This window comes from Mustela lutreola, chromosome X (genome assembly GCF_030435805.1).
Source record: "Mustela lutreola isolate mMusLut2 chromosome X, mMusLut2.pri, whole genome shotgun sequence".
NCBI classification, from domain to species: domain Eukaryota; kingdom Metazoa; phylum Chordata; class Mammalia; order Carnivora; family Mustelidae; genus Mustela; species Mustela lutreola.
This window is the reverse complement of record NC_081308.1, coordinates 132,455,707-132,471,855: the sequence shown is the minus strand read 5'-3', so window position 1 is coordinate 132,471,855 and position 16,149 is coordinate 132,455,707. Positions and strand designations below refer to the sequence as shown.

The following is a 16,149-nucleotide window of genomic DNA, read 5'->3' as shown; positions in this document are numbered from 1 at the left end:
GAATACAATTACTAGAACATAAGATAATTCTAACTTTTTGAAGAACCACCAAACTGTTTTCCACAGTGACAACATTTTATAATCCCACCAGCAACATCTAAAGTTTCCAATTTCTCCACATCTTTACCAACTTGCTATTTTCCATTTTGAAAATTATGTTCAACTTATCAAATGTGAGGGGGCATCTCATTTTAGCTTTGATCTGCATTTTCAAAATGACTGATGAATATTTTTTCACATACTTATTGACCATTTGTACATCTTCTTTAGAAAGATCTATTCAAATTCCTTGCCCATTTTTAAATAGAGGGTTTTTTTTTTTGTCATTTTGCTGTTGAATTTTGAGACTACCTTATATATTCTGAATACTAGAGCCATAGTAGCTATCTGACTGGCAAATATTTTCTCCTATTCTGTAGCTTGCCCTTTCGCTTTCTCAATAATGTCTTTTGAGGCACAAGAGTTTTTAATTTTTTAAAGTTCACTTTATGTTCGTTATTCATGCTTTTCATGTCATATCTAAGATTCCATCTAAAATCCAATGTCAGGGGGTGTCTGAGTGACTTGGTTGGTTAAGCATCCAACTCTTGATCTCAGCTTAGGTCTTAATCTCAGGGTCGTGAGTTCAAGCCATGTGTTGGGCTCCACACCGAGCGTGGAGCCTATTAAAAAATAAATTAATTAAAATTAAAAATTAAAAAAAATCCAATGTCATGATTATCCCCATGTTTTCTTCTCAGAGTTTTCTGGCTTCGGCTCTTCTATTTAGGTCATTGACCTATTTTGAGTTAACTTTTGTTTATAATAGATATGGATATCCAGTTGTCCCAGCAACACTTGAACAGACTATTCTCTCCTCATTGAATAACACTAGTACCCTTGTTGAAAATCAAATGGCCATAAGTATACAGGTTTACATCTGGATTCTCGATTCTATTCTACTGGTTTATAATCTATACTTATGCCAGATCCACACTGTTTTGGTTGCTGAAGCTTTGTACTAAGTTTTGAAATCCGGAAGTATAATTCCTCCAACTTTGTTCTTTTTCATTATTATTTTGGCTATCCAGGGCACCTTGCAATTTTATATAAATTTTAGGATCATCTTTTCCATTTCTGTAAAAGGGGCCTTAGAATTTTGTCTTTTTAAGATATTATTTATTTATTTGTAAGACAGAGGGAGGGAGCACACAAGCAGGGGGAGCAGGAGAGGGAGAAGCAGGCTCCCCACTGAGCAAGGAGTCTGATGCATGGCTTGGTCTCAGAACCCAGGGATCATGAACTGGGCCAAAGGCAGATGTCCAACTGACTGAGCCACCCAGGCACCCCAGAAAGGGGCATTAGAATTTTAATAGGGATTGTACTGAATCTGGAGATCTCTTTGGGATGTACTCTCACCTTAATGATACTGAGTCTTCTGATCCATGAATACGGGATCTCTTCTGATTTATTTAGTTTTTCTTTAATTTCTTTCAGCAGCATACTCTATTTTTAACTTTAAAAGTCTTTCCCATACTTGATTAAGTTTTTTTTCCTGGGTATTCCATTATTTCATTATTATGAATGCTACTGTAAACAAACTATTTTCTTAATTTCCTTTTTGGATTGTTCCTTGCTAGTATGTAGAAACATACTGATTTTTGAATATTGACTTTGAGCACTACAGCTTTGCTAAATTTATTAGCTCTAATAGCTTTGGGGGACTTTTTGGGGACTTTCTATATAAATAGGATCATGTCATCTTCAAATACAGATAGTTTTACTTCTTACATTCCATCTTGGATGCCTTTTATTAGTTTTCTTGCCTAATTGTCTTGGCTAGAATTACTAGTACAATGTTGAATAGCAGTGGTGAAAGTGGGCATCCTATCTTGTTCCGGATCTTAGAAAGTTTTCACTCTTTCACCACCACTAAGTAAAATCTTAGTTGGGGGTTCTCGTAAATGTCAATAAATGTTGAGGAATGTCCTCTAAATTCTTAGTTTTTTGAGTGATATTATCATGAAACTGTGTTGGAATTTGTCAAATGCTTTTTGTGCACCAATTAAGATAATCATGTGGGTATTTCCCTTCATATTATATTAAAGATTTTATCTTAAAACTTGCTTGTATGTCTGGGATAAATACCATTTGGTCATGGCATATAATCCTTTTACTATGCTCTTGCATTCAGTTTGCTAGGGCTTTGCTGAAAATTTTTGAATCTGTATTCATAAGGAATAGTGCCTTGTAATTTTTTTCTTTTACTTTTTTTGTGATATTATTGTCTGGCTTTGGTATCAGGGTAATGGATTCAAAGAATGAATTATAAGTATTCCCTCCTCTTCTATTTTTTGGAAGAATTTGAGAAGGATTAGTGTTAATTCTTCTTTTAGTCTGTGTCAGAATTAATGAGTGGAGTCATCTGGTTTTAGAATTTTCTTTGTCAGGAGGTTTTTTACTACTGATTTAATCTATTTTTATAGGTTTGTTCTAGTTTTCTTTCCTTTTGAACCAGTTTTGGCAGTTTGTGTATTTCTAGGAATTTTTCCATTTAATTTAGGTTATCTAATATGTTGGCATGTAATTGTTCAGTTTTACCTTATAATCCTTTTATTTCTGGAAGGCCAGTGGTAGTGTCCCCACTTTTATTTCAAATTTTAGTTATTTGTATCTTCTCTAATTTTTGCCATTCTAACTAAAGATATGTCAATTTTGTTGACCTCTTTCAAGAACTTTTTGTGTATTTAATTCTATTGATTTTCTTTTAAAAAAATTTTTATTTGTGAGAGAGTGAGTGAGAGAGCACACACAGGGTAGGGACAGAGGGAGAGGGAAAAGCAGACTCCTGGCTGAACAGGAAGCCCAATGTGGAGCCCAATCCCAGGACCCTGAGATCATGACCTAAGCCAAAGGCAGACTGAGCCACCCAGGTGTCCCTTATGTATTGTTTTGTCCCTATTTCGTCTTCAACTTTAACACTTATGGTTTCCTTCCTTCTAACTGCTTTGTATTTGGTTGACACTTTTTCCAGTTCCTTAAACTGTAAAGTTAGGTTATTGACTTAAAAATTTTTTTAATTATTTTTTTAACTTTAATTTTGCTTTCTTTTTTTTAAGCAATCTCTACAACCAACCTGGAGGGAGAACTCACAACCCCAAGATCAAGAGTCACACACTCTACCAACTGAGACAGCCAGGCACTCCTGGCTGATTTCTTTTTTACTGTATAGCTATAAATTTTCCTCTAAGTACTGTTTTTTGGTAACTCATAAATTTTGGTATACTGTGATTTTATTTTCAATCTCAAAATATTTTTTAATTCCTTTTGTAATTTTTCTTTGTCCCATTGGTTGCTTAAGACTGTATTATTTAATTTCCACACATTTGTGAAATTTCCAAATTTCCATCTGAAAATGATTTCAGATCTCATTCTGTATTTTTAGAAGATGCTTTGTATGATTTCAAACTTTTTAAATCTATTGAGACTTACTTTGTGGACTAACATGTGATTTATCCTGGAGAACATCCCATGTGCACTTGAGAAAAATGTATTTTCAGCCACTGTTTGGTGGATCTACTAGTACCAATATTCTCAGTTTTTGTTTACCTGGGAATGCCAATTTCTCCTTCATTTTAGAGGATGATTTTGCCAGATACAGAATTCTTCCTTAGTAGCTCTGTTCTTTTTTTCTCTCTCAGCATTTAGAATATTTCATCCCACTGCCTTTTGGCTACCCTGGTTTCTGATGATAAATTGCCTTTCAATCTAACCCTAACCCTCGTGTGTAATGAGTCACTTCTCTCTTGCTACTTTCAAGATTCTCTCTTTGCCTTTGGCTTCCAACACTGATTATAATATGAGTCAATGTCAGTCTGCTTGAGTGTATCCTGCTTGGAGTTCTTTGAGATTCTTGGATGTGTATCTTCATGCCATTCATCAAATTTGGGAACTTTTTTTTACCATTATTCTTTTATATATATTTTCTGCCTGTTTCTCCCTCTCATCTTGTATTGAGACTCCTATTTTGAGTATACTGATAATATTTCAAAGTGCCCCATGGGTCTCTTAGGCTCTGTTCAATTTTCTTCATTCTTTTCACTTTCTGTTCCTCAGACATAGTATCAGTTGATTCTTTCTTTTTTCTTCTCAAATCTGTTGTTGAACCTCTCTGATCAATTTCCCACTTCAGTTATTACACTTCTCATTCTAGAATTCCTAGTTTGTTCCTTTTTATAATTTATCTCTTTACAAATATTCTCAATTTGATAGCCTCTGTCCTTTCCATAGTTTCCTTTAGTTCTTCGTACATGGTTTCCTTTTAGCTTTTTGAGAATATTGATTATAATTCCAATGTCTGTGCTTCCTCCAGGAATTTTTTATCAATTCCTTTTTCTTGTTTATGGCCCCAAATTTGTTTCTTTGAATGCCTTTTTTGTTGTTGTTAAAACTGGATGTTTTGAATATTATAACAGGAATAGTGGAAACCAGATTCTACCCCACCCTAGGGTTTGTTGTTGCTGCTTGTTTTATCTGATTTTTTGTTTGTGACTTTCTTGAACTAATTTTTCATAATCTATATTCTTTGTTATATGTGGCCACTGAGATTTCGGTCCTGTTAGCTTAGTGGCCCTGTAATGACTCAACAAAGAGTTCCTTAAATGTGAGATTGTGATTTTTTTTTGACTAAGCATTTGCCTGGTTGCTATAAAGTTCTGATTAGCTTTTATAGTTCTAAGAAAGTTGATTCTCACAGGTTTTGCCAAATTATTTGTTTGCTGAGACTTTCTATTTAAACATTTGTTACAGAAGTATTTGTGATTTTTAAAAACATTTTTATAATAGTTACTTTAAGGTCTATCAGATCATTCCCACATCATTGTCCCCTCAGTGTTGGCATCTGTTGGCTACTGTTTTCCATGCAAGTTGAGATTTTTGTCATTCTTCCCATACTAATTCTGAATTATATACTGTATATTTTGAATATTTTTTATAATCTCCTGGGTCTTGTTTATATTCTACAAGGAATGTTGTTTTTGTTTTAGCAGGCCATCTGCCCAGTTAAGTTCAGGCTGAAAATTCCACAGTGGGCTGTGGTTCCAATGTCAGTTCAACTTTCAGAGCATTTCTAGTGATCTTCAGATCCTTCCTGCCCGCATGCCACCCAGTGGTTAGTATGGGACTTCTGTGGTGGTCTACTAGTTAATTCAGTTATCATTTATGCTAATTAAGATCAGGTCCATACATTAATGGCTCACGAGTGGGCCCAGAAATTTACAAACAACTTTATGAAGTTGGCGTTAACACACTCCTCCCTTCGTGTAATTTCCTGGAGGCTACCCTTTTTTGGTCTTCCTGCCAGAAATTTTGGACTCTAGTTAATCTTTTATGCTCTTCTACAACTGAGCCTTTGGATACACAGAACTAGTAACCAGCCTTCCATTCTTAAGCCAAAATCACCATCATCATCATTAACAACAATAGCAGCAGAGTAAAAGTTCTCCTAACTAAGAGAATAAAGTGTCTGGAATTGTAGCAATTGTTAAGACTGGTGTCCCAGAGCAGGATACCTAAAATCCAGCACTTGGTGATCCAGGAGAAAAGTGGCCAGCTCTCAATGAATTCACCCTAAAATAAAGGCTCCAGTTAACGAGCTAAGGCTACAAATAATGAGCTATCGTGTTTTTGTTGGCTTGTTCTTAAAAGAGGATGGAAAAGAAGTGTTTTTAAATGTCATAATATATTATAAATATAACATGAATATAAATATAATAAAAATAAACAGAAAAAAAATTACCACAGAGGAAACAGGTAACTGAAAAAACAGAAGAAAATTTAACATTTCCTATTTAACTATCATGTCAACAAATCAAGAATAGGATACTGTGAAATAGGAATAAGCACTAAGCAAGGAAAAATCTCTTACGAATTAAAAATATAAAAAATTGCTAAATGAAAGGGCTGGAAGATAAAATCTAAAATATTCTTGAGAAATCAGAACAACAAAAAACAGAGAGAAAATATGAGTTAAAGAGTCACTACTGTCAATCTAGGACCTTTAATATCTGACTAATAGGAGTTCTAGAAAGAGAGAGGAAAAACAAGGGGGAGATTTATCTAAGAACAGAGAAAATGATGTGACACACCGATCCTACTAACCTATGGGGAGAATGAGGTAGTCACAGGAGAGGAAGCTATTAAGGTTCTCTCTTCATGTTGGGGCTTCAACTCCATGAGAGAGGAGAAATACACTGGGTAAATGAAGGTGGGCATTAACCATGAATAGAAGGATTCATGTCCTGATTCCCTAAACCAGCTTGAGACCAGGAAGTCTCCCTTCCCTATAGTGTAAGTTCATTTACCAACACTCCAAATGCCACTTTATTCGAGTCAAAGTGGAGAAAAAGGGAAATAACTCAAAGAATGAGGAATTATCCCCCAAAGACTGAGTTACACTTGAAGAAGCTTTAAATGATGGGACTTGATTGAATTATGAATAAAATCTTTTCTTCCCAGGAATATATGGATTGTTTTATCTGAGGATACAGAAGAAAATGATAGCACAGAACTTCCCAGAGTTGCAGGACAAATGCTGTCTCACTGACAGCATCCAGCAGTTTGAATCATAAAATATCCACACTCCGGTTGTATCATATGAAATTTCACAACATCAAGAATAGAGAAGTTCCCAAAAACTGTCAGAGGAAAAAAAGTGCCCTATAAAAGAACAAGAGTTAGACAGGTAAAAGACTCAAATGCATACCTTTCTTAGAAAGAGTGAACCAAGAAAGATGACACAAAATCCAGACAGTGGACTGAAATGAAATCCACTGAAATCAGTGAATCTAACCAAGGAGAATGATGAAGGAAAGTTCCAGGATGTCAGTCAAGACCTGACTAAGGTAGGAAGATGGAGGGCTTCAGGGAGTAATCCTAGCAAAAGCAGGGACTCTAAAGATTTCTATATTACTCCTAAGAATGTAGAACTCAGGGAGGTGATAAAGGCAGAAAAATAAGGAGAGAAAAGCCATTGAAACACCCCATGGAAAAGCAAAAAGCTATTCAAGAAAGGAAATGGTATCATAATATACTACTTTACACTGCTTGGTTGTACATGGAATAATGATATTGACATAATCATGATGATAAACACTGTATTTTCTACTCTTAGAGTCAACTAGTAGAAAAGGCACAGAAAATGCAATTATGGTTGCAACACATACCACAGCTGTTTGCAACTGTGAAAATATAAAGGTTTATAGTAAAAAATACAAGTAACAGCAGGGAGCCAAAAGATAGTGTCTATTGTCTGTTGTGGACAGAATAAAGGGGCAAACTTGAAGAACAGAAAAGTCATCAACAGAAGAACAAAAGTAGTAATATAACTACACTTGGGGACATGGAGATGGGGCAGGGCATGTAAGCTAAATCCTCATTTGTGAAGGCGAAGTAAAGTATTAAGAATAGATAATATCCAAAATTAGTAAATCAAGAAAGAATATGAAAAGTATATTATTTTGAGATATAAACACAAACATCACTTTGTCTCTACTGAGGTGACTGATGTGTTTCCTTCCACATATTTTGTGTATTTACTAGCAAGTTAGGGTTAGGGTTGATGTGTACATTTCTCTTCTATATCCTTACCCAAATGGTTGCATGCTATCCATACTATACATACTATTCTCATACCTTGCCTTTTTTATTTAATGATGTTTCTTGCAGATATTTCTGTATTACTACTGAATGTCCTTATATTTTTAATGGCTGCATATTATTCCATTATTTAGATGTATAATTTATTTAATTGGGTCTGTACAGTCAATTCCCTGGGATGAAAATTAGCCCACCAACACACACATGCATGCATACATCTCTGTCATACTTACTCTGAGCTCTTCTGGGCCTGTATAGATTGAAAGCAAGTGTAGAGTACTCGGCCAGTCTAAAAGAAAAAAAAAAGGAAAAAGAAAGAGAAAGAGAAAGAAAGAAAGACAGAAAGAAAGATCACACAGAGAAGGATTACTTTAGTAGATTCAAACCTAATACTCATATCCTTATATGGGTGGTATCCGAAGACCTTCTAGAAGTGGAAGGTTAAAAGGGATTCCGATTTCCATAAGGATCATGTACTCAGCTCAGTCAACATGAAATGGCCTTAAATGAAACATCTGTTCATGTGACAGCAGAGAATTTCTTATAAACATGAGGACCAAGAAACCAAGAACCAGAGCATTTGAACAGTTTTGTTGGAAGCTGACAAACTTATCCAAATATTTATAATGACAATAAATAAATTTATAATGACAAAGCCAAAATCACTTCAAAGTAGAAACTTCAAGATTACTGTTTCTGGAAAAAAGTGGCTTTATGAACAATATTCATTATTAACATAACTTCTCACCATATAACTATGATACTAAAGGACAGAGCATACTTGAGATAGTTTTGGCACAATTCATTCCTACAATGTTAAATGGTAATTTTCTTTTTGTTTGAACTGACACATAGTCAAACCTCTTGACATAAACAAAGAATTCAAACAGAAACACTCTACATAGAAAATTGCTAAGACTAGCCATTGACTGAGCTGTTCAACTTCTCTGAGCTTCTCATCCATCAAATGCAGATGATAATAATCCTCAGGGCGCCTGGGGGGCTCAGCCAGTTAAGCATCCAACTCTTGACTTCAGCTCGGGTCACGATCGCGGGGTGGTAAGATTAAGTCCCACAACAGGCTCTCTGCTCAGCACGGAGTCTGCTTGAGATTCTCTCTCCCTCTCCCTCTGCCACCCCCCCCATGCATGCTCTCTTTCTCTCTAAAATAAATACATAAATAATCCTCATCCTCATAGACCCATGGTCAGGGTTAGAGCATGCTTATGTCAAACACCATACAACAGATTGATAAATGGCAGCACTTGTGGCCATTATTATTATATTATAATTATATAATTATTATTACCATCAAAATATATACAGAATCGGCCACCATGGTCAAATCTCCATCAACTCTTGCCTAGATTACTCCAGTATCTCCCTGTTTTCATAGATGCCATGGATTCCATACTCCCTCCTTCCCCGTGTACCCACCCCCATCCCCTGTCCAGTTTACTATCAACACAGTAGCCAGAGAGATCCCCTTAAAACGTAAATTCACCCTCCAGTGGCTTCCCAAGTCAGTCAAATCAAAGGCCTCATGAGATCTGGCCCCTGGTTACCTTTCAGACCTCATTGTAGAACGACCAAATGAGTTATTGTCCAAACCAGGATACTTTCAAGAAGTAACCCTAACCCTAATCAAAAGGAGACTGGGATAATGGGATAAAACTGGGACTGCTAGAGGCAAACTGGGACATATGGTCATGGTATTCCTCATTCTGTTGTAGCCACACTGACTTCCTTGATGTCCTCTGAACATGCCACACTCACCTTAGGGTCTTTGCACTGGCTATTTCGTCTGCCTGGAACGCTCTTGCCCCAAGAAATCCACAAGACTTGCTCCCTCACTTTCTTCAGGTCCTGACTCAATGACCCTTCTCATTGAAACCTTCCCTGGCCACCCTATTAAAATTGCAAAGATTTTTCTCTATTCTGTGTGTGTGTGCTTACACACACATGCACACCCACACACACACGCACACACACACACACACACACACACACACACACACAAATACCTTTGTGTTTTTATCTTCTATGAAACAGGAAAAAATAAGTCCTACAAAGCCTTGATCCATCATCTGGTACATGGCTTGTGTGCGAACATCTGCAAATAAACAAAAATTAAAATCTGCTGTCGATAAACTATATCTTGCAAACACAAAGATTTAAAGATAATAGCAGCATATAGTCCTCCCAGGAGTCAGACTCTATGGGCAGAACAGAGATATATCCTAAGGACAATATACCTTCCAAAGTGTAAACATTTTACTGGGTAAGGGAAGAGTACATTGAGAAGTGTGCAATTAAATAAGAAAAGCTAGATTAATAACTCCTCAGCTGGCCCACCAAAACTTGATAATTCCTTCCATGAGATTCAAAGAGAAATGAAGGCCCTGAAAGTAGACAAAAAGCTTCCTCAAATAAGCCTTTTGATGGATGTTTTTAGGGAAATGCATACATGACACTTGACAATGAAGAATGGAAATGTAGAAGTATTATGGAGTAAATTCTCATAGAGACTGCAACAGAATTAAAACCAACATTCCAGGGAGCAGAAACAAAATCTCAGTTAAAAGAGTACCCCAAACTAAATAGAGACTAAATTTTAAAATTTGAGGTCTTCAGACCTCATTGTTCATTGTTTATGAAGAATATAAAAGATCAAGTATTACAACAAAATGCTGAAGGGTGTGGACTTATGCCCAGTTACTTTGGCAATATGTTCCCTTTTAAAAAAGATTTTATTTATTTATTTGACAGACAGAGATCACAAGCAGGCAGAGAGGCAGGCAGAGAGAGAGGGGGAAGCAGGCCCCCTGCTGAGCAGAGAGCCCAATGCGGGGCTCAATCCCAGGACTCTGAGATCATGACCTGAGCCACCCAGGCGCCCCTGGCAATAATACATTCTTAAACACTGGGACTTCTCCCCCTTGTCTTCCTAAGTGAACTGACTAGTAACTTTTAGAACAGAATGCTTGTTTGGGAAAATGTAATTTGTTACAGTGATTGGTTGGAAGCTTAAACAAAGTGCAACCTGTATCTGTCACGGGAGATTGATCCAATCCAACGCTGGTGGTAGAATACCTAATACATCACTGTTTGTTGCAGTGCCAATTACCTCAGTCCAGAAGAACTGAGCAGATCTTAAAATGAGGAGTATAGCTACAGGCATATTTCTCCTTTTCATACACACTTACAAGGACAATAAAGTCTCGTGAGATTTATGAAATAACCTACACCATCTAAATCCCTTTCCTTTCTCTTTTGCAAACTACGTATAGATAACATTTTGGTAAGTTAGTGGTGTGGGTATGACATGACTTCAACTACCTTTTCCTCCACCGACACTTCCTCCTCCATTTCCTATGTTCATAAACAGCATTCCTACTAACCCTTATTGATACAAATAGTTCAAATGCTGCTTCCACCCATTACGAGCCATCTCTGGTTTCAGACAAGGTGTTTCAACTCTCAGTCTCAGCTCAGTTTCTATCCTTAAGAGCCAAGCACTCCTCATTAACTGAGAAGTGTTTTTAAGGAGTAGAATCATTGTAGTATCAAATGCTACAGAAGACAGAGACATAAAAATGTTTACTAGATTTTTCTCTCTGGTTTTTGTTTTTGTTTTTTGGAGGGAGAGCACACATGTGAGTGAGGGAGGGGTAGAGAGAGAGGGAGAGAGTTGATCTCAAGCGGACTCCACACTGAGCATGGAGCTTTCACGGGGCTCGATCCCAGGACCCTGACATCAAGACCTGAGCCAAAACCATGAGTCAGATGTTCCACTGACTGAGCCCCCCAGGTGCCCCTAATGTTTACTAGATTTTCAATGGATGTCACTGATTACTTTCAGTGGACTGGGAGGCAGACTAGAGCAGGGTGAAGAGTGCAAATGAAAAGTGAGAAATGTCTTTGACCTGAAGGAGAATTGGGATTGGCAAGTATTTTTTTTGTTGTGCCTTTTCTTAAACATGAGGTAAAGCTCCATGAAGGCAGAGGCCTTGTTTTTCTCCTTCACTGCTTTATTCCCAGCACCTGGAGGGCTGGACACACAGAGACACTCAAATTTATTTCTTGAAGGAACAAATAAATGATAGGGAAAATCCAGTTTATCCAGGGATAAAGCAGTGTTGGAGAAAGAAGCACAATGAAGAGTGTAAGGTTCTTCAAGTCATAGGAGGCCAGAATGGCAGGATGTCTATTAGCTAAGAGGACGGACAAGGAGAAGGTGAGCCCAGTGAGAAGTAGGTGAGTAAAGAGAAATGGAGAAAATTCCTTTCTAATGAAAAAGTAATGTCTGTCAAATAAATAAGGAAAATCTCTAAAATAAATAAATAAAGTAGGAAGCAGTATTATCTGCTCAATGTGAAAGAAGAAGTGAGTTCAGAGGTTTGGGAATGACAAAAAAGCTAAGGAACTGGTCCATGTCGAAACTAAAAGGACATGCATGATACTAGATGCCATGCATGATCTGAGAACGGGCTCTGGACTGGAAAGGAAAAACTGCTACAAAGGACAGAATTGGGAGAACTGGCTAAATATGAGTAAGTTCTGTAGATCACATAAAAGGATGCTATCAATGTCAACTTTCCTGATGCTGGTAATTGCACGGTGGTTATGGAAATAAATATCCTTGTTCTTGAGAAATATACAATTTAGTATTTAGGGATAAAGGAGCATCATGTCTACAACTTACTCTCAAATTGTGTCTATAGAGAAAATGATAAAGCAAATGTGGCAAAAGGTTAACAATTATTGAATGTGGTTCTTTCTGCTGTTTTTGTAATTTTTCTGTAAGTCAGAAATCCTTTCATAATCAAGTTCCAAAGCATTAGCAGGTCTGTTTGACCCACACCATCCTTTGTTCACATACTTTATATCCCTGCTCCTTCACGGCAAAACCCAATCCAAAGCCAAAAGACTCACATTATACTCTTGAAGGAGTAAGATCCTGGAAGTGGGTTATCAAGTTCTGCTCCAAACTAGTTTCCACTTTCTTTCCTACATATAAAACTTTGTCCTTTGCACATCTTATTGCTATGGCGGGGGGGACATAATTTAACATTTTGGAGTTTGTGCCTTTCATTACAGAATGTTCTCTCACTAATGATGTAACTGTGACTTTTCTTTTCTCTATAGAGCTAACCTAGCCTGTTACTCTTTTAGGTTTAAAGCTTATCTTTATTTTTTTTTTCTAAATTTAAAGTCTAAGTTTAAAGCTGTCCTTAATTCTTTAAAAAAAATTTAAATTCAATTAATTAACACATAATGTATTATTTGCCTCAGGGACTCAGGCCTGTGAATCATCAGGCTTACACACTCCACAGCACTCACATAGCACGTGCCCTCCCCAATGTCCATCACCCAGCCGCCCTGTCCCTCCCCCGCCCCAACCAACCTCAGTTTGTCTCCTGAGATTAAGTTTCTTATGGTTGTCTCCCTCTCTGTAAAGCTTATCTTTAATGACATTTTCTTCTTGTTTCATTTCTTAGTCCTAAGGCTTTTATTTTACATTTGCTGCTTTAATTTGCTGGTGCAAATGCTCTTTATGTATTCCTTATTGTAGTTACTCTTTATTTCCCCTTTAGTATTTTAACTGTTTTTCTTCCTCATAAAATCATAAGGTCCAAACCAGCAGAAACTGTGACTACATTGTTGCATCCATTATAAATTTGTTGACTAATCACTTTTCACTCCTTCTCACTTGTCATTCCTATTTTTTTTAAAGATTTTATTATTTACTTATTTGACAGACAGAGATCACAAGCAGGCAGAGAGGCAGGCAGAGAGAGAGAGGAGGAAGCAGGCTCCCGGCCAAGCAGAGAGCCCGATGCGAGGCTCGATCCCAGGACCCTGAGATCATGACCTGAGCCAAAGGCAGCGGCTTAACCCACTGAGCCACCCAGGCACCCCACTTGTCATTCCTATTAAACATAATTCCTGTACACACTTTAAATCATCACTCATGTTTTTTCCCAAGACTTGCTAACACAGGGCACCAGTTTGACTCGACTCTTCAACAGCCATTTGGAGATGAGCTACATATCTTTGTAGCTACACGATTCCTCAGGCTCTGGAAGTCCAATGTGAGGAATCGTGTAGCTACTTGCTAACCAATCTAGCCATTGTGAAGAGCAGTTCAGTTGGGAGAGGATTTTTTCTTTAGTTTTATCTACAGTTTGGAGATCTTCCAGTGTTGTCTGCCCTTCAACTTTTTTTTTTTTTTTTTTTTTAAGATTTTATTTGTTAGAGGGGCGCCTGGGTGGCTCAGTGGGTTAAGCCGCTGCTTTCGGCTCAGGTCATGATCTCCGGGTCCTGGGATCGAGTCCCGCATCGGGCTCTCTGCTCAGCGGGGAGCCTGCTTCCTCCTCTCTCTCTCTGCCTGCCTCTCTGCCTACTTGTGATCTCTCTCTGTCAAATAAATAAACAAAATCTTAAAAAAAAAAGATTTTATTTGTTAGAGAGCGAGCAAGCACAAGCAGGCAGAGCGGCAGGCAGAGGCAGAGGGAGAAGCAGGCTCCCTGCCGAGCAAGGAGCCCGATGCGGGGCTTGACCCCAGGACCCTGGGATAATGATCCGAGCCGAGGGCAGTGGCTTAATGCACTGAGCCGCCCAGGTGCCCCATGCCCTTCAACTTTAGATATCTAGTCGTGCTCTCTCCACATCGAGTTGTACAGATAAATGCTTTGCTACTGTGCTAATAAGCATGGGACAGAACATCTTATACAGGATTTCACATATTCTGATTTTCTGTCAGTGAGGAAACCGTGGCACAGAGAGTTAAAAGATCTTCCCAACCTGTAAGGGACTGAAAAGACATTCTAGCACACCTGTTCCCTGACAGAACGTAAAGCTGCCATTCCCAGCCCCCATGCTGTAAGAACTCTGAGCTTTCCATTTTGTTCTTTATTCCCTTTCCTTACCCAGTTAGGTGTTACTATTTTTTTCAGTGTAAGATCTCAATGCTCTAGTCTCCAAATTTATTTTGTGTTAAATTATTTTCCTTTGGCTTCTTAATCATCGCATTATTTACAGCTGAAGAAAACATCCAGAGACTGATAAAGCTTTTTTTCCCCCAAGTTCTTAAGAGTTTCTTTTTTGCAAGAAAATTCTCCATTGTACTCATTACCATAGCGACGATATTGTTCAGGAATAAATACACTCCAACCTTCCTTTCATTGGTGCTTGGTACTTACTTCTCTCTGGCTATGCTACTACTATGGGAGAAATTTGAGGCAAATCTGATTTTAGTGTTAATGGTGGCAGGAAAAAATTGCTATTATTTTTTAGTAAAAGTTAGATAAAACCAAACACTGAATTTATTCAGTGATATTAAGGTTTTACAGGAATATATTCACAGCTATAAAAACAACACTTATTAGGACATTAGTGAACTGAAGAATTTAAATAAGGTCAGTAACTTAAATAATAATATTTTAATATTAATTTCTCAATTTTCATAAATATACTGTAATTATGTAAGAGAATATCCTTGCATTTAGGAAATTCATACCAAACATTATTCAGGAGTTAAGGTGAATACTGGCTGTGACTTATTTTCGAATACTTCAGATAAAACATACTCACACACACAAACATAGAACAGAAGAAAATGTGGTGAATCTGGGGCAAGAGATTCAGGAATTCTGTGTATTATTTATCAACTTTAAGCTTGAAACAACATAGGTTTAAGAACACCTCTATTGTTACTGCAAGCTCCACTTCAATCTTTTTTGTTTTCCAATTGAAAAAACTCTCTTGATGATATATTTTTTGTTGACACAAGATATCCTAGGCATGTCACTCTTTTTTTTTTTTAAAGATTTTATTTAAAGATTTTATTTATTTATTTGACAGAGAGAGATCACAAGTAGGCAGAGGGGCAGGCAGAGAGAGAGAGAGAGAGAGAGGGAAGCAGGCTCCCCGCTGAGCAGAGAGCCCGACGAGGGACTCGATCCCAGGACCCTGAGATCATGACCCAAGCCGAAGGCAGCGGCTTACCCCACTGAACCACCCAGGTGCTCCGGCATGTCACTCTTAATGTTAGCCACAGGTCAGGTAAATTTCTGTCAGCAAGAAATCGAGCAAGTCTATTCGCTCCCTTACTCTGTACCAGTATTTAACTGGGACTACACACCAGAATTCTTTGAGGAGTATATTATGAAAAGAACATACCCACCTAGGACCTACCCCAGAGACTACTATAGCAGGCCCAGGTGGGAAAGATGCATTTAAGACAGGCGCATCTCGCAGCAGCTCTCCCACGTGACTCTGGGAGGCCTCCCTCCCCACCCACCACGATCAACCCAGAGGACCACTCATCTGCCATTCTAGTCCCACACTGCGCTGCTACTGCCTTTCTGGCACTGGCGCCGTGGTGCAGGTGAATGCAGAATTTACAATTATCTCAAGCCCCTAGACTGGAAAAAGAACACCACAGTGAAAAGTGAACTTAACCCATGTAAGCCTCAGGTTACCCATCAGTACACTGCGGGGAGTATCTCT

At 37.8% G+C, this 16,149-nt stretch overlaps 1 protein-coding gene across 3 annotated transcripts in view; it reads right to left on the bottom strand.

Annotated features, from left to right (window-relative positions):
* The window catches only part of BRCC3 (BRCA1/BRCA2-containing complex subunit 3), a 55,416-nt gene that overhangs the window by 27,329 nt on the left and 11,938 nt on the right, over positions 1 to 16,149 (bottom strand). For all 3 annotated transcript variants that reach the window (XM_059156687.1, XM_059156684.1, XM_059156685.1), the window contains exons 6-7: positions 9,660 to 9,748; positions 7,869 to 7,924 (exon numbers count right to left, since the gene is read on the bottom strand). In XM_059156687.1, the coding sequence (XP_059012670.1) occupies positions 7,869 to 7,924; positions 9,660 to 9,748 (145 nt within the window). The remainder of the gene's footprint in view (positions 1 to 7,868; positions 7,925 to 9,659; positions 9,749 to 16,149) is intronic.